The sequence below is a fragment of the Bombina bombina genome, chromosome 6, assembly GCF_027579735.1.
Source record: "Bombina bombina isolate aBomBom1 chromosome 6, aBomBom1.pri, whole genome shotgun sequence".
Lineage (NCBI taxonomy): Eukaryota > Metazoa > Chordata > Amphibia > Anura > Bombinatoridae > Bombina > Bombina bombina.
In genome coordinates, this window is record NC_069504.1 from 895,432,801 (window position 1) to 895,457,087 (window position 24,287).

At 41.0% G+C, this 24,287-nt stretch overlaps 1 protein-coding gene across 3 annotated transcripts in view; it reads right to left on the reverse strand.

The window, feature by feature from the left end:
* The window catches only part of SPG11 (SPG11 vesicle trafficking associated, spatacsin), a 244,149-nt gene that overhangs the window by 30,696 nt on the left and 189,166 nt on the right, over positions 1–24,287 (reverse strand). For all 3 annotated transcript variants that reach the window (XM_053718473.1, XM_053718471.1, XM_053718472.1), the window contains exons 35-37: positions 21,538–21,671; positions 21,243–21,350; positions 20,978–21,146 (exon numbers count right to left, since the gene is read on the reverse strand). In XM_053718473.1, coding sequence (XP_053574448.1) covers positions 20,978–21,146; positions 21,243–21,350; positions 21,538–21,671 — 411 coding nt within the window. The remainder of the gene's footprint in view (positions 1–20,977; positions 21,147–21,242; positions 21,351–21,537; positions 21,672–24,287) is intronic.

Below are 24,287 nucleotides of genomic sequence, written 5' to 3' on the forward strand. Positions count from 1 at the left end.
ATTTGTGTATGCCGGCTTGATTGTATTCTGTATACATTGGTGGCTATATATGTACCCAACACCAATCAAGCTAGCTTCCTTAAGAATCTCCTCCGGAAATTAGATAAAGTGAAACAAGGCCACACCCTACTAGCTGGAGATTTCAACATGATCTGGGACCCAGAGAAAGATAGAAGGGGGAACACTAAACTGTCAGGAGATAGGAATAGAGACTATACCTCTCAAAAATTTAGGGAACTGTCTGCCCAATATGACCTCCATGATGTCTGGAGGGCTCTCCACCCTGACTCCTGTGATCATACCTTCTTCTCGGCTCCCCACTCATCCTTCTCCAGATTAGACTACTTCTTCTGTGACCCTTGGGCACTGAGGAGGGTACAAAGATCTGTTATAATGCCATGCACATGGTCGGATCATGATGCGGTGGTGGTTGCCTTAGAGGCAGGAGGTGCCCGAGAAGGGCCCAGGAGATGGCGCATGCCTGATCATTTATTCCAAGATACTTACATGCCCGAATGGACCAGAGAAACCATAGAATTTCTAAGGGTCAACAACACAGGGGAGACTTCAGTCCCCATAGTCTGGTTGGCACTAAAAGCCTACATGAGGGGGCTCCTTATAAAAAAGGAATCACAGCAGAGAAAACGGAGAAATGAATCCCTGGCACAGTTATACTGCAAGCTGGGAGCATTTAGGAAGAGAGCTGAGAACAGGGCCTCCCCTCTGGATGTTACTAAGTGGCAAGAAATCAAGGCACAAATCCAAAAATTGGAGCTTGAGCAAACGCAAAGAACGCTCAGATATCTGAAAATGAAATTCTACCATAGTGGAAACAAGGCCGACCGCATGCTCGCGAATAAACTTCGCCAAAAAACAATGGCGAACAGAATCTCCTATATCCAGACGGAGGAGGGGAGGTGTTATTCGCCGAGAGCCATAGGCGAAGCATTTGTGGAGTATTATAGCAAGCTCTACCAGATATCCGCATCGGAGGGAAAGCCAAGCCTCCCTAGAGAGGATATAGTGAACTTTCTGCATACCCTCAACCTGCCCAAGGTTCCGAAGGAAGCTGAGGAATCGTTGTCAGCTCTTATTACTGTTTCTGAGGTGACCCAGGCTATAAAGGGGCTGAAACTGCACAAGGCCCCGGGTCCAGATGGATTTTCATCTATCTTCTACAAGAAACTCTCGGGGGAGGTTAGTCCCATCCTAATTTCTGTCTTTAATGCAGCCTTCCAGACTGGGTGTTTTCCCAGAGAATACTTGGAAGCAGAAATTGTGACCATCCCAAAACCGGATAAAGATCCGCGCAGATGTGCAAGTTATAGACCTATATCCTTAATAAATGTGGATATAAAACTTTACTCGAAAATCCTGGCCAACAGACTAGCCAAAATACTCCCCTCCCTGATCCATCTGGACCAGGTGGGGTTTGTCCGGGGCCGTCAGGGTTCGGACAATACGCGCCGCCTTCTGGACATTTTTGCTGAATCTAAGTCTCTGGGGCTCCCACTTGTTGCCCTGTCGTTGGACGCAGAAAAGGCCTTCGACAGGGTGCGGTGGGAGTATATGGAGGAAGTGTTGAGGGCCTTTGGGCTTCCGGTCTGTCTAATTAGTGCGATCATGGCACTGTACTCGGGCCCTTCAGCCAGAATCCGAGGAAAGGGGTTCTGCTCCGATCCCTTTGAGATCAGAAATGGGACTAGGCAGGGGTGCCCGTTGTCTCCACTGCTCTTTGTGCTGTCTATTGAGCCTCTGGCGGCCATGATTAGAAAAACTGCTGGAATTCAGGGAATGTTGATTCATGATACTATGCAGAAACTCGCACTTTTTGCAGACGACCTCACCCTGTTCATCACGGAACCTGAGACCTCATTGCCGGTAGTCTTTGAATGTTTACGGACATTTGGTACGATATCATACTATAAGCTCAACTTTACTAAGACAGAGGCGTTGGTAATAAACCTGCCTACGGAGCAACTTAAGGGGATCAAGGAGACTTACCCATTTGCTTGGTCCACAACTGAATTGAAACATTTGGGGGTTATCCTTTCCCCGGACCCGAAGATAGTAATTCGGGCAAATTACGACCCTCTACTAAAAGAATTTGATTCTCTTACTGCGAAATGGGTTAAATATGAGATATCATGGATCGGGAGAATACAGTCGGTAAAGATGTCCCTTCTCCCCAAGGTCACATACCTCTTTAGGTGTATACCATTGGCTGTCCCGCAATATATTCTTAGTCGTTTCCAGACTATCATAAACAGGTTTATCTGGCAGGGTAAACCCTCGAGGATAGCCATGCAACAATTACAACGGCCTGTTCTACATGGAGGATTGGCAGCACCCAGCAAAGGCAAGTATTATAAGGCGGCTATGCTCTCCCACGTGACTGCGTGGGGGGCCCCAGCTGAAGACACCAGGTGGGGACAGCTTGAGCAAGCTGTGCTCCCCTCAGGTCTGTTGCTAGAAGACCTTATATGGGTCCCTCAACATGCAGATACACTTTTGGGGGTTGAGAATCCTGTCATTAAAGCAGGCATTAAAATATGGAGAGAACTTAGTGGCTTGACCGGAGTGGCTCCGCACCCATCCCCAATCCATTCAATCAGGGCTCTGCTATCCTGCCTGCCGGAATCCCATGCGCAGCTGTGGTCTGGCTGGGGCATCAGGTATGTCAGAGATCTCTATACACCCCGAGGGTTGGCGATCCAAGCTTCGGACTTGTCGGACATAGATATTCCCAAAAAGTTCCACTTTGAGTATTTCAGGCTTATATCATTGTTGATATCCTGGAAGTTCCAAAAGGAGAAACCCAGAGAATTGACACAATGGGAAAAAAGATGGCTAGTGGTCAAGCCCCTACGCAAGGCGTTGACAATACACTATCAACTCCTATTAGATTCCGAAAGATTTACCAAAACCTTCCGCATTGTGGAATGGGAGAGGGATATGAGGAAGGAACACGAGGGGTTGGAGTGGCAACAGGCAGTTCAATACACAAGAGCAGCAATCCACTGTGTCTCATTATATGAGCTTTACATAAAACTAGTCCTACGCTGGCATAGAGTACCAGTCAGCCTCAATAAGATGTTCCCACAGACTTCGGACAGATGCTGGAGGGGGTGTGGCCAAAGGGGTTCTCACTACCATATCTGGTGGAGCTGTGCGGGAGTCAAGGTAATCTGGGACCAAATAGAGGTAATGTTAGATCAATTGGGGTTACTACACAGACTGACACCTGATACTGCCCTGTTCCATTTGGGACTAGGAAAACTGGCACAACCTGAGAGAATGCTTTGTATCACTATACTCTTAGCTACGAAACTAGCAATCGCAAGATGCTGGTTGGGAAAAACACAGGTCACACTTTACATGATACGAGATATCATCGAATATATCCGTTCTATGGAGGAATTCTCTTTGAGATCCATGGGCAGAGTTGGATTACATGGGCAAGTTTGGGCACTCTGGGAAGTAGGAGTCAACAAATAGAAAGACATTTAAAATACAATGGCCTCGAGAGTGGAGACCACAGGAACAGTGTAGAAGATAGCCACCCGCTGTTGGGACTTGGGTCCCCCTCCCCCCCCCCTTTTTTTCTCTTTCCCCTCGCTTCCTCTTTCCCCTCTCTCCCCCCTTCCTCACTCTCTTACTCCTTTCTACACACCCGGACGCCCTGCCGCCCGGGTACATTCTCAACCTTTTTACTGTTGAACAAGGTATAGCCTGCCTGGGTCTAGTTAACTGGGTATTCCATATACACTTTATCTTATATTAGTTAAATCTAGAGGAGGGGCCATGCCCCAGGCAAGGCATGTATGGAACTTCAGTTACTGTTTTGCTTGGTCTATGTTATCTTAACTAAAACTATGATCTCTGAACTGAGCATTGACAGGGATAAGCCTTCAGGTACTAACCACCTCTGTGAGATTATAGGCTTACAGTAGATAACTCAGATGCATGTACTATTCGCTGTCTGTGAATATGAAGTTATGTAAAAAGAGGTATCACTCATGGCTAAGGAACGTCCTCTTTGGATAGCTCGCCAGAACTTTACATAATTCTAATGACATGTCTGTTTTATTGTTCACTTATGTTTGCTTTCTTGATGTGTGTCATATGGACATGTTGCCATGATCCCCTTATGTAAATGTACTGTTTTATTTATGACTTTACCTCAATAAAAAGTATTCTTTAAAAAAAAAAAAAAAAGTAGAACCTATTATGATTGTATATAATGGGTGCAAAAATGCAATTTGTTCTCTATCTCTGTACCAATAAACTTCATTAGACCTTTTCATAGAATTCTCTCCTAAAAAAAAATAAAAAATAAATTGCAAAGCTTCTGAAGCGTGATCATCGAACAATCAAGCGTTTCATTCAAAATAGTCAACAGGGTCGCAAGAAGCGTGTGGAAAAACCAAGGCGCAAAATAACTGCCCATGAACTGAGAAAAGTCAAGCGTGCAGCTGCCAAGATGCCACTTGCCACCAGTTTGGCCATATTTCAGAGCTGCAACATCACTGGAGTGCCCAAAAGCACAAGGTGTGCAATACTCAGAGACATGGCCAAGGTAAGAAAGGCTGAAACAAGACACACAAGCTGAAACGTCAAGACTGGGCCAAGAAATATCTCAAGACTGATTTTTCTAAGGTTTTATGGACTGATGAAATGTGAGTGAGTCTTGATGGGCCAGATGGATGGGCCCGTGGCTGGATTGGTAAAGGGCAGAGAGCTCCAGTCCGACTCAGACGCCAGCAAGGTGGAGGTGGAGTACTGGTTTGGGCTGGTATCATCAAAGATGAGCTTGTGGGGCCTTTTTGGGTTGAGGATGGAGTCAAGCTCAACTCCCAGTCCTACTGCCAGTTTCTGGAAGACACCTTCTTCAAGCAGTGGTACAGGAAGAAGTCTGCATCCTTCAAGAAAAACATGATTTTCATGCAGGACAATGCTCCATCACACGCGTCCAAGTACTCCACAGCGTGGCTGGCAAGAAAGGGTATAAAAGAAGAAAATCTAATGACATGGCCTCCTTGTTCACCTGATCTGAACCCCATTGAGAACCTGTGGTCCATCATCAAATGTGAGATTTACAAGGAGGGAAAACAGTACACCTCTCTGAACAGTGTCTGGGAGGCTGTGGTTGCTGCTGCACGCAATGTTGATGGTGAACAGATCAAAACACTGACAGAATCCATGGATGGCAGGCTTTTGAGTGTCCTTGCAAAGAAAGGTGGCTATATTGGTCACTGATTTGTTTTTGTTTTGAATGTCAGAAATGTATATTTGTGAATGTTGAGATGTTATATTGGTTTCACTGTTAAAAATAAATAATTAAAATGGGTATATATTTGTTTGTTGTTAAGTTGCCTAATAATTATGCACAGTAATAGTCACCTGCACACACAGATATCCCCCTAAAATAGCTATAACTAAAAACAAACTAAAAACTACTTCCAAAACTATTCAGCTTTGATATTAATGAGTTTTTTGGGTTCATTGAGAACATGGTTGTTGTTCAATAATAAAATTAATCCTCAAAAATACAACTTGCCTAATAATTCTGCACTCCCTGTATAGCTCCCCCTTAACTCCACCCCCAGTCATTCTCTTTGCTGGCTCTAAGCAGGAAGAGTAAAGAGAAGAGGTGTTAAACTGTTTTATTTTATCTTCAATCAAGTGTTTGTTATTTTTAAATGGTACCGGTGTTGTACTATTTACTCTCAGGCAGGACATAGATGAAGATTTCTGCCTGGAGGATGATGATCTTAGCATTTGTAACTAAGGTCCATTGCTGTTCCCACAGAAGCTGAGGAGTACAGGAAAACTTCAGTGTGAGGAATGGTTTCTTGCTATGCAGCAATGAGGTATGTTCAGTCATATTTTCTGCAGAGACTGTGTTAACTCAGAAAGGCTGACAGTGTCCCCTTTAGGGGAAGGGTAAGCAGTAATCCTAGTGTTATCAGAGGTTTTTACTAGCTTGCATAAAGGGTTATTTTTTTGTGGGCACTCAGTTTGTTATGTGAATTTGGGACAAACGTTTTTGTGTCTGGGAGTAACGTTTTCTGTTTTATGGGACATTTGCTTGAGGGTTCTTTGGGGTTGTTTATAACCCACATGGCTTTCAGGCAGGGTTTGTTAGTTTTGTGTAGGCCCCAGCAACATCGAGTGAGGTGGGCGGGGCCTACATTTACAAGCAGCAAGCAACTTCTCCTGAGGTCCTGATAGTCTTCTGAGGGACTAATTGAAGCTTTAAACCCCATATTATCGCTTCCTAAGGGCAGGTAGGGCCACAGCAGAGCTGTGGCAAGGTGCTTTAGGGGTTTTTAACCGGTTTTAGACATATTTCAATCCATTTTTTTTTCATTTGGGGGTTTATTGCTTATTAACTTGTGGTGCAATCCTTCTAAAGTACACTGTTAAAATTTCAGAAAAATTGAAGCAATTTTAACCTGTTTTGCAGTTTGTGTATGCCTTTTTTTCTCTTAAAGGTACAGTACCGTTTTTGCAAATTTTGTTTTTTTCATTAAATAAAGTGTTTTCCAAGCTTGCTTGCTTTATTACTAGTCTGTTAAACATGTCTGACACTGAGAAAACTCATTGTTCAATTTGTTTAGAAGCCAATGTTGTATGAAGGACAATATCCCACAAGTTAGGATTAATCCGTGGACTCGGTACATCATGCAAAAGATATATATATATATATATATATATATATATATATATATATATATATATATATATATATATATATATATATATATATATAGTAGATCCTATATTTGTGATATTTTTCTTTCCCAAAAAGTCTATAACGTTATTTTTATGTTTGCAATTTTCATAGCCCAGTTTTTACTTTGGTCGCTCCAGTTATTTTACCTCATTTTATACTTAGTCCTCATTATTTTAAATAGATATTTATTTATTTAGTTTAAGTTAGCAGTGCGGCGGGAAAAGATTACTGACCACTCTGCCTATTTTTCTGAAGTAACGGTCTCTGCACTCTTGGCGGCCATCTCTGCTCTAAATTGCTGTGTGGAAGGGGTACGATTTCCATTCTATATAGATAATTATAATTTTATTTAATTTGCTCACACTTTATAAAAAAGTTTCTGGGTCTTTACTGTTCAGGATTCAAATGCTTTTTCTCTCACGGTCTCCATATATTTATTTGTTCTTATGGTATTTTTTTTCTATTTGTATTACTTTTATTATTTTGGATCATTCTGGAACTGTCACCAATAACATATCTTTAACCCTTTAGAGGGGAGATTCTCTGATCACTTATCTACCCATTTTAAGTGTATTTATTGCAAACGTGTAGCTGTAGTCCCTCCAGCTCAGCTTTGCAATTCTTATATGGATCACTTTATGTATGCTAACCAATCTACTGCTGCTCTTGCCTCTAAAGGACTCTATTCTCCCTCTGTCTGTTCTGTAGGGAGTTCTTCATATTTTGGTTCAGGATTTAAAGATTTTGTGCTTTCCTCCAATTAAGTGGAAAAGGACTGCGTGTGTCTGACGCACAACTTAAAGTTAATCTAGCAGCCCTAAATCCCAAAGGTTTAGATCAGCTAAATACTTTCTTATTAATTCAAACTCTGACTCTTTAGATTTGTCTTCTGAAAGTGAAATAATTTCAGATGATAAGAGTTCGATAATTTTCAAGTTTGAACATCTTTGCTCTCCACTAAAAGAGGTTTTATGTACTTTAGGTGTACAGGATTCTAAACCTTAGAAGGAAAAGTCTATCAAAAAACTGGACTTAATTTTCAAACCTTCTGCTGAGATTCCAGAAGTTTTTACAGGTTCATTAAGCTATTACAGAAATAATTACTAAGGAATGGTTCAAACCATGTATTCTTTATAAATCAGCTTCAAATTTTAAAAGGATGTTTCCTTTATCAGCTTCTAGTTTTCAGCTTTGGGGAAATAATCCTAAGGTGGATAGGGCTATCTTCAATTTAGCTAAATGCACTACTATTCCATTAGAGGAAAGTACTTCTTTTAATGATCCAATGTACTGGAAATTAGAGTATTTTCATAGAAAGGCTTTTGAACAAGCAAGTTTTCTGTTCAGACCAGCAATCACTTGTGTGGCTGCAGAGGAAGATTGTCAACATAAATTGAAACTTTTTTCAAGATTATAGCTATAAATATGACATTATCTGTTCTGAAGGGCCTTGGTTGGTTGAAATCATGGTCAGCTGACATGGTTTGCAACACTAGACCTTTATCTCTCCCTTTTCAGGGAAAAATATTTTTGGGCCTGGTCTAGATGCAATCATTTCTAATTTTACTAGAGGAAATGGAGCCTTCCTCCCCTCAGGACGAAAAGGGAAAGAATAGAACATTCTGTTGTTTTTGTTCCTTTCGTAAATCAAGGAACCAAAAGTCATCTTCCTCATCACAGAAACATGGAAGTCCAATCCTAATGGAACAAGGCCAAACAGTCCAAAAAGTCTATTTCCTCTTCCAAATCTGAATTAAGGTGCGGCCCACGATCCAGATCTTCTTCTTGTAGGGGGCAAATTACACCTTTTTCAGGATGCTTGGTCTCAATCTGTTCAGGTTCCTTGGGTTCTAAATATAGTTTCCCTCTGGTAAAGAATAGGTCTCAAATCAAGACCTCTCAGAAGAAGGTTTCTTTTAAGCAAATGCCTTTTTTCAAAGCGTTTCAGTCCTGGAAGTCATGGGACCCTGTGTTGGAAATAGGCCAAAGGTTTTACTTAAGCTTATTTATTGTTCTTAAGAACGAAGGAACTTACAGGCCTATTTTAGTTTTCAAAACTCTAAACAAGTTTGTTGTCACAGTTCCCACTATCAAGATGGAAACAATTCAGACCATTCTCCCTCTGGTATAGCAGAGTTAAAGGGACATGAAACCCAACATTTTTCTTTCATGATTCAGATAGAGAATACAATTTTAAACAACTTTCTAATTTACTTCTATTATTTAATTTGCTTCCTGCTCTTGTTATCCTTTGCTGAACGGTTTATCTTGGCAACCTCAGGAGCAGCAAAGAAGCTAGGTTCTAGCTGCTGATTGGTCACTGCATATATATACCGATTGTCATTGGCTCACCATGTCTTCAGTTAGACACTCGTAGTGCATTGCAGCCCCTTCAACAAATGATACCAAGAGAATTAAACAAATTAGATAATAGAAGTAAATTAGAAAGTTGTTTAAAATTGTATTCTCTATCTGAATCATGAAAACATAATTTATGCTTACCTGATAAATTTATTTCTCTTGTAGTGTGTTCAGTCCACGGGTCATCCATTACTTATGGGATATATTCTCCTTCCCAACAGGAAGTTGCAAGAGGATCACCCAAGCAGAGATGCTATATAGCTCCTCCCCTCACATGTCATATCCAGTCATTCGACCGAAACAAGACGAGAAAGGAGAAACTATAAGGTGCAGTGGTGACTGGAGTTATAATTTTAAAATTTAGAACCTGCCTTAAAAAGACAGGGCGGGCCGTGGACTGAACACACTACAAGAGAAATAAATTTATCAGGTAAGCATAAATTATGTTTTCTCTTGTTAAGTGTGTTCAGTCTACGGGTCATCCATTACTTATGGGATACCCATACCAAAGCTAAGTACACGGATGAAGGGAGGGACAAGGCAGGAACATTAAACAGAAGGAACCACTGCCTGTAGAACCTTTCTCCCAAAACCAGCCTCCGAAGAAGCGAAAGTGTCAAATTTGTAAAATTTGGAAAAAGTATGAAGTGAAGACCAAGTTGCAGCCTTGCAAATCTGTTCAACAGAGGCCTCATTCTTAAAGGCCCAGGTGGAAGCCACAGCTCTAGTGGAATGAGCTGTAATTCTTTCAGGAGGCTGCTGTCCAGCAGTCTCATAGGCTAAACGTATTATGCTACAAAGCCAAAAAGAGAGAGAGGTAGCCGAAGCCTTTTGACCTCTCCTCTGTCCAGAGTAAACGACAAACAGAGAAGAAGTTTGTCTAAAATCTTTAGTTGCCTGTAAGTAGAACTTCAGAGCACGGACCACGTCCAGATTATGCAAAAGACGTTCCTTCTTTGAAGAAGGATTAGGACATAATGATGGAACAACAATCTCTTGATTGATATTCCTGTTAGAAACAACCTTAGGTAAAAACCCAGGTTTAGTACGCAGTACTACCTTGTCTGAATGAAAGATCAGATAAGGAGAATCACAATGTAAGGCAGATAACTCAGAGACTCTTCGAGCCGAGGAAATAGCCATCAAAAACAAAACTTTCCAAGATAAAAGCTTAATATCAATGGAATGAAGGGGTTCAAACGGAACACCCTGAAGAACTTTAAGAACCAAGTTTAAGCTCCATGGAGGAGCAACAGCTTTAAACACAGGCTTAATTCTAGCCAAAGCCTGACAAAAGGCCTGGACGTCTGGATTCTCTGCCAGAAGTTTGTGTAAAAGAATAGACAGAGCTGAAATCTGTCCCTTTAGCGAACTAGCGGACAAACCTTTTTCTAAACCCTCTTGTAGAAAAGCCAATATCCTAGGAATCCTAACCTTACTCCATGAGTAACTCTTGGATTCGCACCAATATAAATATTTACGCCATATCTTATGGTAAATCTTTCTGGTCACAGGTTTCCGAGCCTGTATTAATGTATCAATAACCGAATCCGAAAACCCCCGCTTAGATAGAATCAAGCGTTCAATTTCCAGGCAGTCAGCCTCAGAGAAATTAGGTTTGGATGGTTGAAAGGACCCTGAATTAGAAGGTCCTGCCTCAGAGGAAGAGACCATGGTGGACAGGACGACATGTCCACTAGGTCTGCATACCAGGTCCTGCGTGGCCACGCAGGTGCTATCAGAATTACCGATGCCCTCTCCTGTTTGATCCTGGCAATCAGTCGAGGTAGCAACGGAAATGGTGGAAACACATAAGCTATGTTGAAAACCCAAGGGGCTGCTAATGCATCTACCAGCACCGCTCCCGGGTCCCTGGACCTGGATCAGTAACAAGGAAGCTTCAAGTTCTGGCGAGATGCCATGAGATCCAGATCCGGTTTGCCCCAACGACGAATCAGTTGAGCAAATACCTCCGGGTGAAGTTCCCACTCTCCTGGATGAAAAGTCTGGCGACTTAGGAAATCCGCCTCCCAGTTCTCTACGCCTGGGATGTAAATCGCTGACAGGTGGCAAGAGTGAGACTCTGCCCAGCGAATTATCTTCGAGACTTCCAACATCGCTAGGGAACTCCTGGTTCCCCCTTGATGATTGATGTAAGCCACAGTCGTGATATTGTCCGACTGAAATCTGATGAACTTCAGTCTTGCTAACTGAGGCCAAGCTAGAAGAGCATTGAATATTGCTCTTAATTCCAGAATGTTTATTGGAAGGAGTCTCTCCTCCTGAGTCCACGAACCCTGAGCCTTCAGGGAATTCCAGACTGCTCCCCAGCCTAGAAGGCTGGCATCCGTTGTTACAATCGTCCAATCTGGTCTGCGAAAGGTCATTCCTTTGGACAGATGAACCGGTGACAACCACCAGAGAAGAGAATCTCTGGTCTCCTGGTCCAGATTTAGCAAAGGGGACAGATCTGAGTAATCCCCGTTCCATTGACTGAGCATGCATAGTTGCAGCGGTCTGAGATGCAGGCGCGCAAATGGCACTATGTCCATTGCCGCGACCATTAAGCCGATTACCTCCATGCGCTGAGCTACTGATGGGCTTGGAATGGAATGAAGGACACGGCAAGCATTGAGAAACTTTGATAACCTGGACTCCGTCAGGTAAATCTTCATCTCTACAGAATCTATAAGAGTCCCTAGAAAAGGAACCCTTGTGAGTGGTAACAGAGAACTCTTTTCCACGTTCACTTTCCACCCATGCGACCTCAGAAATGCAAGAACTATCTCTGTATGAGACTTTACATTCTGAAAACTTGACGCTTGTATCAGAATGTCGTCTAGGTACGGAGCCACCGCTATGCCTCGTGGTCTTAGTACCGCCAGAAGTGAGCCCAGAACCTTCGTAAAAATTCTCGGGGCCGTGGCTAACCCAAAGGGAAGAGCCACAAACTGGTAATGCCTGTCTAGAAAGGCAAACCTTAGGTACCGATAATGATCTTTGTGAATCGGTATGTGAAGGTAAGCATCCTTTAAGTCCACTGTGGTCATATATTGACCCTCTTGGATCATGGGTAGGATGGTTCGAATGGTTTCAATCTTGAACGATGGTACCCTTAGGAATTTGTTTAAGATCTTTAAGTCCAAGATTGGTCTGAAGGTTCCCTCTTTTTTGGGAACCACAAATAGATTTGAGTAAAATCCTTGTCCCTGTTCCGATCGCGGAACTGAGTGGATCACTCCCATGATTAAGAGGTCTTGTACACATTGTAGAAATGCCTCTCTCTTTACTAGGTTTGTTGATAACCTCGAAAGATGGAACCTCCCTTGTGGTGGAGAGGTTTTGAAATCCAGAAGGTATCCCTGAGATATAATCTTCAACGTCCAGGGATCCTGCACATCTCTTGCCCAAGCCTGGGCGAAGAGAGAAAGTCTGCCCCCCACTAAATCCGTCTCCGGATAGGGGGCCCTGTCTTCATGCTGTCTTAGGGGCGGAAGTAGGCTTTCTTGCCTGCTTGCCCTTGTTCCATGACTGGTTGCCTTTCCAACCCTGTCTGTAACGAGCAGTAGTTCCTTCCTGTTTTGGAGCGGAGGAAGTTGATGCTGCTCCTGCCTTGAAGTTACGAAAGGCACGAAAATTAGACTGTTTGGCCTTCGGTTTGGCCCTGTCCTGAGGAAGGGCGTGGCCCTTACCTCCCGTAATGTCAGCAATAATTTCCTTCAAGCCGGGCCCGAATAAGGTCTGCCCTTTGAAAGGAATGTTAAGTAGCTTAGACTTGGAAGTTACATCCGCTCACCAGGATTTAAGCCAGAGCGCTCTGCGCGCCTGTATGGCGAATCCGGAATTTTTAGCCGTAAGTTTGGTTAGATGTACTACGGCATCTGAAACAAACGCATTAGCTTGCTTAAGGGTTCTAACTTTGCTCAAAGCCTCATCCAATGGCTCTGTGCGAATCGCCTCTTCCAGAGACTCAAACCAGAATGCCGCTGCAGCCGTGACAGGCGCAATGCATGCAAGTGGCTGCAAAATAAAACCCTGTTGAACAAACATTTTCTTAAGATAACCCTCTAATTTTTTATCCATTGGATCTGAGAAAGCACAGCTATCCTCCACCGGGATAGTGGTACGCTTGGCTAAAGTAGAAACTGCTCCCTCCACCTTAGGGACCGTCTGCCATAAGTCTCGTGTGGTGGCGTCTATAGGAAACATTTTTCTGAATATCGGGGGAGGGGAAAAAGGCACACCGGGTCTACCCCACTCCTTACTAATAATTTCTGTAAGTCTTTTTGGTATAGGAAAGACGTCAGTACACACCGGTACCGCATAGTATCTATCCAACCTACACAATTTCTCTGGGATTGCCACCGTGTCGCAATCATTCAGAGCCGCTAATACCTCCCCTAGTAACACACGGAGGTTCTCAAGCTTAAATTTAAAATTTGAAATTTCTGAATCCGGTCTCCCCGGATCAGAACCGTCACCGACAGAATGAAGCTCACCGTCCTCATGTTCTGCACATTGTGACGCAGTATCAGACATGGCTCTCGTGTCATCAGCGCGCTCTGTCCTTAACCCAGAGCTATCGCGCTTGCCCCTCAATTCGGGCATATTATATAATACTTCTTTCATAACATTAGCCATATCATGTAAAGTGATTTGTAAGGGCCTAGATGTACTTGGCGTCTCAATCCTACGCATCTCCCGAGCGGGAGACGCAGGTACTGACACGTGAGGAGAGTTAGGCGGCATAACTTCCCCCTCGTTGTCTGGTGATAGTTTCTCTATCGGTACAGATTGACTTTTATTCAAAGCAATATCAATACAATTGGTACACATCGTTCTATTGGGCTCCACATTGGCTTTTGAACATGATGAACAAACAGTTTCCTCTGAATCAGACATGTTTAAACAGATGTAGCAATGAAACTAGCAAGCTTGGAAATCACTTTCAATAAGTTTACAAGCAATATAAAAAATGCTGCAGCGCTTCAAAAATACAGATATAATTAAACAATTCTTAACAAGAAGTGTAATATTAGCAGAGGATTGCACCCATTAGCAAAAGGATGATTAACCCCTCAATACCCAAAACGGATAAAACGGATATCAATTAAGATTTAACGCTTTTAATCACAGTCAAGCACACTGTCACAGATCTGCTGTGACTGATTACCTCCCTCAAAAATGAATTTTGCAGACCCCTGAGCTCTCTAGAGACGTCCTGGATCAAGGAGGAAGAAGCAGGAAGACTGTGCTTGAATTATAACTGCGCAACAAGGCGCTAAAACAAGGTCCCTCCCACTCCTATCACAACAGTGGGAGCCCTGATATAACGGTTTCCATGCAGAAAATATATGTCAGCCATGTGGAAAAAAATCATGCCCAAAGAGATTTATCACCAAAGTACCTCACAAAAACGAATAACATGCCAGTAAACGTTTTATTAAAAAATAACATTTTCCAATGTCATGCAAAGTTATCACTAAGCCTGCTACCAGTCGCTACCACTACAGATAAGGCTTAAGTATTATTTCAGTTTTAACAGTATTTTCTCAGTCAAATTCTAGTCCCTAGAAAATAACTTGACTGCGCATACATTTATCAGCCTGATACCAGTTACCACTACTGCATTTAAGGCTGTACTTACATCATACGGTAACAGCAGTATTTTCTTAGTCAATTCCATTCCCAGAAAATAATGTACCGCACATACCTCATTTGCGGAGGACCCCGCATGCTATTCCCATTTTCTGAAGTTACCCCACTCCTCAGAATGTCGAGAACAGCCAGTGGATCTTAGTTACGCCTGCTAAGATCATAGAAAAAAACGCAGGCAGTTTCTTCTTCCAAATACTGCCTGAGATAGAAAAACAGCACACTCCGGTGCCATTTAAAATAACAAACTTTTGATTGAAGAATAGTTAAGTAAAAACTCCAGCTCCTCTCGCGACCTCCTTCTTTGTTGAGGGTTGCAAGAGAATGACTGGATATGACATGTGAGGGGAGGAGCTATATAGCAGCTCTGCTTGGGTGATCCTCTTGCAACTTCCTGTTGGGAAGGAGAATATATCCCATAAGTAATGGATGACCCGTGGACTGAACACACTTAACAAGAGAAAGAACATTTTTGGGTTTCATGTCCCTTTAATATACAGGGAGTGCAGAATTATTAGGCAAGTTGTATTTTTGAGGATTAATTTTATTATTGAACAACAACCATGTTCTCAATGAACCCAAAAAACTCATTAATATCAAAGCTGAATAGTTTTGGAAGTAGTTTTTAGTTTGTTTTTAGTTATAGCTATTTTAGGGGGATATCTGTGTGTGCAGGTGACTATTACTGTGCATAATTATTAGGCAACTTAACAAAAAACAAATATATACCCATTTCAATTATTTATTTTTTACCAGTGAAACCAATATAACATCTCAACATTCACAAATATACATTTCTGGCATTCAAAAACAAAACAAAAACAAATCAGTGACCAATATAGCCACCTTTCTTTGCAAGGACACTCAAAAGCCTGCCATCCATGGATTCTGTCAGTGTTTTGATCTGTTCACCATCAACATTGCGTGCAGCAGCAACAACAGCCTCCCAGACACTGTTCAGAGAGGTGTACTGTTTTCCCTCCTTGTAAATCTCACATTTGATGATGGACCACAGGTTCTCAATGGGGTTCAGATCAGGTGAACAAGGAGGCCATGTTATTAGATTTTCTTCTTTTATACCCTTTCTTGCCAGCCACGCTGTGGAGTACTTGGACGCGTGTGATGGAGCATTGTCCTGCATGAAAATCATGTTTTTCTTGAAGGATGCAGACTTCTTCCTGTACCACTGCTTGAAGAAGGTGTCTTCCAGAAACTGGCAGTAGGACTGGGAGTTGAGCTTGACTCCATCCTCAACCCGAAAAGGCCCCACAAGCTCATCTTTGATGATACCAGCCCAAACCAGTACTCCACCTCCACCTTGCTGGCGTCTGAGTCGGACTGGAGCTCTCTGCCCTTTACCAATCCAGCCACGGGCCCATCCATCTGGCCCATCAAGACTCACTCTCATTTCATCAGTACATAAAACCTTAGAAAAATCAGTCTTGAGATATTTCTTGGCCCAGTCTTGACGTTTCAGCTTGTGTGTCTTGTTCTGTGGTGGTCGTCTTTCAGCCTTTCTTACCTTGGCCATGTCTCTGAGTATTGCACACCTTGTGCTTTTGGGCACTCCAGTGATGTTGCAGCTCTGAAATATGGCCAAACTGGTGGCAAGTGGCATCTTGGCAGCTGCACGCTTGACTTTTCTCAGTTCATGGGCAGTTATTTTGCACCTTGGTTTTTCCACACGCTTCTTGCGACCCTGTTGACTATTTTGAATGAAACGCTTGATTGTTCGATGATCACGCTTCAGAAGCTTTGCAATTTTAAGAGTGCTGCATCCCTCTGCTAGATATCTCACTATTTTTGACTTTTCTGAGCCTGTCAAGTCCTTCTTTTGACCCATTTTGCCAAAGGAAAGGAAGTTGCCTAATAATTATGCACACCTGATATAGGGTGTTGATGTCATTAGACCACCCCCTTCTCATTACAGAGATGCACATCACCTAATATGCTTAATTGGTAGTAGGCTTTCGAGCCTATACAGCTTGGAGTAAGACAACATGCATAAAGAGGATGATGTGGTCAAAATACTCATTTGCCTAATAATTCTGCACTCCCTGTATGTCCATGATAGATTTGAAGAATGCTTACCTTCATATCTCTATTCACGAAGACCAATTTTTAAGGTTTGCGTTCAAGACCTGCACTCATTTTGTCGCTCTTCTATTTGGTCTAGCTACAACTCTTAGAATTTTTACCAAAGTCCTGGGAACTCTCCTGTCTGTAATACGGGCTCAAGGTATTTTGGTGGCTCCATACCTGGACGTTATCTTTGTTTAGGTTTCATCATTACCTTAAAGGGGCACTGAACAAACATTTTTTATTTCGTGATTCAGATAGAGCATGCAATTTTAAGCAACTTTCTAATTTACTCCTATTAACAATTTTTCTTCGTTCTCTTGCTATCTTTATTTTTATTGGTGGATTAGCAAGAACAACCCAGGTTGTTCACCAAAAATGGGCTGGCATCTTAAAGGATTACTTTTTGTTATAATTTTTAAGCCAAACAACTAACATATTAAAGTTAATAAACATTAATTAAAACCTACTGACCTATATTTTCTCCAAAACGAAGTTTCATAACGTTATAAAAGTTATATCTTTTATTCCCCGATGATGTCACATTATCCTGCCCACTATTTTCAGCACTGTGTGTTCAAAATACTTAAACCAATGAAATTGTGTTTAAAGCGCCATTTTGAAACCTAGGTATTGTAAACGGATTGGTACAGAGCAAAGGATACCCACAGAGTGGGTTTGGAAAACAATTAAATTTGCAGACAAGATTTCTGATATACGGTAGAGATATGTTAATGTAATGCTATTGATAAAAAGCGTATTTGGGGTAGTTAGTTAGTAACAGGCATAGAAAATATTTACTTACAGTGGCCCTTTAACTTACATTTTTGCATTTCAAATAAAGATACCAAGAGAATGAAGAAAATTTGATAATAGGAGTAAATTAGAAAGTTGCTTAAAATTTCATGCTCTACCTGAATCACTAAAGAAAAAAATTGGGTTCAGTGTCCCTTTAAGTTGTTCCTCATTCAAAAAAACTTTTGTTGTTTCTGCGAAGGCAGAGTTGGGGAATCAACGTTCCAAAGAGTTATATTTCACCACAGATCAGGGTCTCTTTTCTAGGAGTCATTATCGACTCGATTTCTCTTAGACTTTCCTAATGGATAAAATGAGATAAAAGCTTCAGCCTGTGTCCCTCATAAGTCTCTTTCTAATTCTACAGTAGCTCTGTGCATAGAAGTGTTACGTCTGATGATGATAGCATCAGGTGATATTATTTTTCCATGTTTCACTTGAGAACTCTTCAACTCTGCATGTACGTCTATGGTGCAAGGACTATACATAGCTTTCTCATAGAATCTGCTTGTATTTCAAAGTGAGACAGTCTCTGTCCTGGTGGAAAAATCACCAGTTCTTTTCTCTGGGGGCATCCTTTGTACGCCCAACCTGAACTATAGTCACTAAAGATGCAAGTCTCTTGAGTGGGGTTGTAGTATGGGGGACCAGGAGAGCACAAGGAGTTTGGTCTCCTCAGGATGTGAGGTCTACCAGATTGTAAATCTAAGGGGTCTACCAGAGATAGACCTAATGGCTTCTTGTTTGAACAATACACTTCCCAGATACTTTGCAAGATCCAGGAATCCACAGGCAGAGTTAATAGATGCTCTAGAAGCTCACTGGTCTTTAATCTTGCTTACATTTTTCCTCCAAATGTCCTACTATGAAACAAGCTCTCTTCTATATCCCGACAAAATGCATTACAGTCCATTCGACTAGATCAGTTTCCATTTCCTGGGCTTTCAATGTTAGGCTTCTATTAAACAAATTTGCAAGGCAGCAACATGGTCATCCTTACATACCTTTACTAGATTCCACCACTTAGATGTTTTTACTTCTTCTAAAGGGGCCTTTTGATAGGAAAATCCTCCAGACAGCAATGTCTGGAAATTAGGTTCCTGCCTTTTAAAAAAATGTTTTGTCCTGCCCAAATTACTTGTGGACTCCACAGCTTGGGTATTAGTTCACAGGAGGAATGGCTCGTAGAGTCTCACCACATTATGAAAAAAAAACCTAAATTAATGCTTACATGATAAACTCATTTCTTTCCACGAGACCCACCCATTTTCTATAAATGTATGTAATTTTTTTCTGGCGGAAGTTCTAGCTTGCACCTCTTTTTACCTGCTTTTTCCTTTCCTACCTTTATACTTATCCTTCTTGGCTATACATAAGAGTAGCATTAAAAAGAGAATGGAGGGATTCAAGTGATGGTAAATTCACTTAAGTAATTTTGCATATTTTGAAAGTATTTTTAATCATAAGCATATTGATGTGCTTATTTATGTCCCCCTTTTATTCAGCTCCGTTACCTGCTTCAATTCTGCCTCTATCTCACAATTTCTTATACTTCCGTTTGACAGGCAGATGTTGCAGCCAATAGGAGCTGCACCATACACCCTATGTAAGCTACTGCCAGCACGCTCCCGTGCTGGTAACTTGAAGCTGACTCAGCCGTGAAGTAGAACTGCGCAACTCCTATTGGTTGCAGCAGCTGCCTGTCAAACGAAAGTATAAGAAATTGTTAGACAGAGGCAGCATTGAAGCAGGTAACAGAGCCAAATAAAAAGGGGAATAAAATGAAGGTTCTGGAGTGGACATCTCAGTCTCCTGACCTCAATATCATTGAGCCACTCTGGGGAGATCTCAAACGTGCAATTCATGCAAGACAGCCCAAGAATTTACAGAAACTGGAGGCTTTTTGCCAGGAAGAATGAGCAGCTTTACCATATGAGAAGATAAAGAGCCAAAGTCCAAAAAACTTTCATGATTTCAATAGGGAATGCAATTTTAAACAACTTTCCAATTTACTTTTATCACCAATTTTGCTTTGTTCTCTTGGTATTCTTAGTTGAAAGCTAAACCTAGGCGGTTCATATGCTAATTTCTTAGACCTTGAAGACTGCCTCTAATCTAAATGCATTTTGACCACTAGAGGGTATTAGTTCATGTGTTTCATATAGATAACATTGAGCTCATGCACGTGAAGTTACCCTGGAGTGAGCAGTGATTGGCTAAAATGCAAGTCTGTTAGAACAACTGAAACAAGGGGGCAGTTTGCAGAGGCCGAGATCCAAGGTAATCACAGAGGTAAAAAGTGTATTTCTATAACAGTGTTGGTTATGCAAAACTGGGGAACGGGTAATAAAGGGATTATCTTTCTTTTTAAACAACAAAAATTCTGGTGTTGACTGTCCCTTTAAGAACTGGGTATGTAAACTTTTGATCAGGGTCATTTGGGTAGTTTCTGTTGTAATTATGATTTAAAAAGAGTAAACACAGTTGATTGATAATACATGGCTTCAGCCAAACACTTATCATGAGTGAAAGAAAAGTTTTTGTGTTATCATTCATATTCTCTGAAAAATGGCCAAGAAATCATAAATTCTGTCAGGGTATGTAAACTTATGAGCACAATTGTACATAAGCACATTGATATGCTTATAATTAAAAGTACTTTGAAAATATGCAAAATTTCTTAGATGAATTTACCATCACTTTAAATAGTCTTGGGAATCTTTACCTCCTTCTAGTGGCCAGGAGTTAAATCTCAGGAGTAACGGCTCATGGACTCTCAACACCATAAAATAATTTATCAGGTAAGCATACATTTTGTTTTGTATTTTTATACAAATTTTCAACTACTTATACATCAGATAAGCTTGAATCTTCATTATCTAGTGCCAATACATTTGTTGTTTTATTGCAGAGATATTCATAATATTATTGTGGATAATTCTTTAGATATCTGGTAATCTAGCTTTATCATGTTTTTCATATTTTAGCAACAAAGATGTTATGACAAATGCGTATGGATATTTATTAGCTACAGACATATACCACTCATTTCTACACATCTTTTTCTTTCTCAAGCTTCAATCTATCAACCTGATCTACGGTCTCTGTAAAAGAAGCCAAAAGTACTAATTATTTCCAATACCACAAACAGAATATACTAATCACTCACTGTTGTAAAGGGTCAAAGGTTTTATACTTGTCTGTTCATCAAAACAGCAATTTACTCTTTCAGGCCACAACTGCAGTCAATCCTGTTCTGCGCCACTAGCACAATTTGCATTTACAACTCCCACTATGTAAGTGTCTTCCCTCTGTGACTACAGGCACATACAATATTCTCACACTCACCCCAGGGCTGAGACTGTATAAGTCTAAGTTGGATAAGTGCAGCATGCTCATGATTGTGGCCAATGTCACGGTGTAAACTGAAGCATAGTGCTGTCATGTTGTGCTTCTCACTATCCCCTGGGTGACAGCGCTTAATGTACTCCAGGAGTGCAGTTTGTAGGCCCCCTTTCTGTAAGGACACAGAATGTATAATGGATAGATATCCTAAATGGAAAGGAGTGACAAAATTGGTATGAAAGAATCATTACATGGCATCACAACATACTGTATCAAGCTGTTTCCTCAACAGAGCTTCAAAGTGCTGGTTTTTGTGCAGAATATCAAACACGTAAACCATGTCATTATACCGACCAATGCCAGAAAGCAGCCGAACCTAGAAATAGACAGAGAAAAAAAAAACGATTGCTGTGAGAGAAAGACCACACAGATTTCAATAACATGGTAGTGAGGGAAGAAAAATGGGCAGATCATCAAAATGGGAACTCGGTATGAAACAATCAAATACTGGGAAGGTAGGTAAGAAATTAAATGGGAAAGAATGGAAAAGTTGGCTTTCACACCATAAGTCTGTATTCTTGGTTGGGTGCCAAATGCATCTCAGTTAGGTGGCGACAAGCCTGCAGAACACGGCGAATACCTTCCATGTGGCAAGTTAGACTAAAGCAATCGTGGGCAGATATCAAAAGTTCAATTACTGAAAAACAAAAGAATGTTACAAAATGTAAAAGTTGTGATAAAAAAACATAATTTATGTAAGAATTTACCTGATAAATTAATTTCTTTCATATTGGCAAGAGTCCATGAGCTAGTGACGTATGGGATATACAATCCTACCAGGAGGGGCAAAGTTTCCCAAACCTCAAAATGCCTATAAATACACCCCTCACCACACCCACAATTCAGTTTAACGAATAGCCAAGAAGTGGAGTGATAAAGAAAGGAGTAAAAAGCATCAACAAAAGAATTTGGAAATAATTGTGCTTTATACAAAAAAATCATAACCACCATAAAAAATGGTGGGCCTTATGGAATCTTGCCAATATGAAAGAAATGAATTTATCAGGTAAGTTCTTATATAAATTATGTTTTCTTTCATGTAATTGGCAAGAGTCCATGAGCTAGTGATGTATGGGATAGCAATACCCAAGATGTGGAACTCCACGCAAGAGTCACTAGAGAGGGAGGGACAAAATAAAAACAGCCATTTCGCTGAAAAAAATAAATCCACAACACAAATATAAGTTTATTCTCAAAAAAGAAAAAGAAAAACTTAAATCATAAGCAGAAGAATCAAACTGAAACAGCTGCCTGAAGAACTTTCCTACCAAAAACTGCTTCCGAAGAAGCAAACACATCAAAATGGTAGAATTCAGTAAATGTATGCAAAAAGACCAAGTTGCTGCTTTGCAAATCTGATCAACTTCTTAAAAGCCCAAGAAGTGGAAACTGATCTAGTAGAATGAGCTGTAATTCTCTCAGGTGGGGCTTTACCCAACTCCAGATAAGCTTGATGAATCAAAAGCTTTAACAACGATGCCAAAGAAACGGCAGAAGCCTTCTGACCTTTCCTGGAACCAGAAAAGATAACAAATAGACTAGAAGTCTTCCTGAAATCTTTAGTGGCTTCAACGTAATATTTCAGAGCTCTCACCACATCCAAAGAATGTAAAGATCTCTCCAAAGAATTCTTAGGATTAGGACACAAAGAAGGGACAACAATTTCTCTATTAATGTTGTTAGAATTCACAACCTTAGGTAAGAATTTAAATGAAGTCCGCAAAACTGCCTTATCCTGATGAAAAATCAGAAAAGGAGATTCACACGAGAGCAGATAATTCAGAAACTCTTCTAGCAGAAGAGATGGCCAAAAGGAACAACACTTTCCAGGAAAGTAGTTTAATGTCCAAAGAATGCATAGGCTCAAATGGAGGAGACTGTAAAGCCTTCAAAACCAAATTAAGACTCCAAGGAGGAGAGATTGATTTAATGACAGGCTTGATACGAACCAACGCCTGAACAAAACAATGAATATCGCATATTACTACATAAAGACATTCCGTTCAAACATATACAAACAAACAGAGATCAGGAGGGTAGGTTCCTGGGAGTGTTTGGCTTATTGTATGGCATCCCGACAACACTAGTTAACCTATATGCACCAAATACCAAACAACTACAGTTCTTTAGGAAATCCTTCAATAGAATACTAGATATCACAAAGGGAATACTATTGGTGGGGGCGACTTTAATTTACCGCTAAATCCTCCAATGGACACCTCGAATCTGAGTAAAAATACCACCAAAAAAAACATTAGGTATTTAGGAAAGATGATAAGGGACTGTAATCTTCATGATATCTGGAGATTTATGCACCCAAATAGAAGAGACTATACCTTCTTTTCTCACCCACACCATACATACAGCAGGCTTGACTATTTACTCGCAAATGCAGATGGCCTATCACTCACGCAGACAACCAGAATCTCTCACACTAGTTGGTCTGATCATTCAGCGATAATTACACAATTCAAATGGCCTAATACACCTCTGCACCCCTATATCTGGAAACTAGATGATACCCTGTTAGAATCGCCCATCCTATTAGAACAGGCTGCAAAAGCCCTAACCGAATACTTCACCTTTAATTCTTTAGAAGAATGTGACCCTTACACGGTATGGGAAGCACATAAATGCTTTATGAGGGGGGAATTCATCAAGACGAAATCACAAATTAAAAAGAAAGCCAGACACCAATATATAACCCTATCCCAATCCCTAGCAACCGCAGAATTTAAACACAAACAGAACCCAAAGGACCAGCAACTGTACCTACAATTACACAAGACCAGAAAAGAGCTGCAAGACCTATTGCTTAGAGAGCATAATCTGATAGCTCAACGTACCAAACAAAAATTTCACTTCGAAAGCAATAGAGCAGGAAAAATGTTAGCACAAACATTGAAGCTAAAAAAAAAACTTAAAACCGTCATACATAGTATTAAAACAAAGACCAATACGCTAGTACACACTACCCCAGACATAATGCACCAATTTGAAGCTTATTACAAAGGTCTGTATAATATCAAAAACAAATAACATTACACATTACCCCCACTGGATTTAACCGCATACCTTGAGACCATGAATCTACCTCAACTAACTAAGGAACAAAAAGATTCAATAGACAGCCCCATCTCGGAGTCTAATATTAAGATAGCCATTACCCTAATGAACACTGGTAAAAGTCCTGGACCGGACGGTTTTACAGTAAAATATTATAAAAAACTCCAACACATATTGATACCTCACT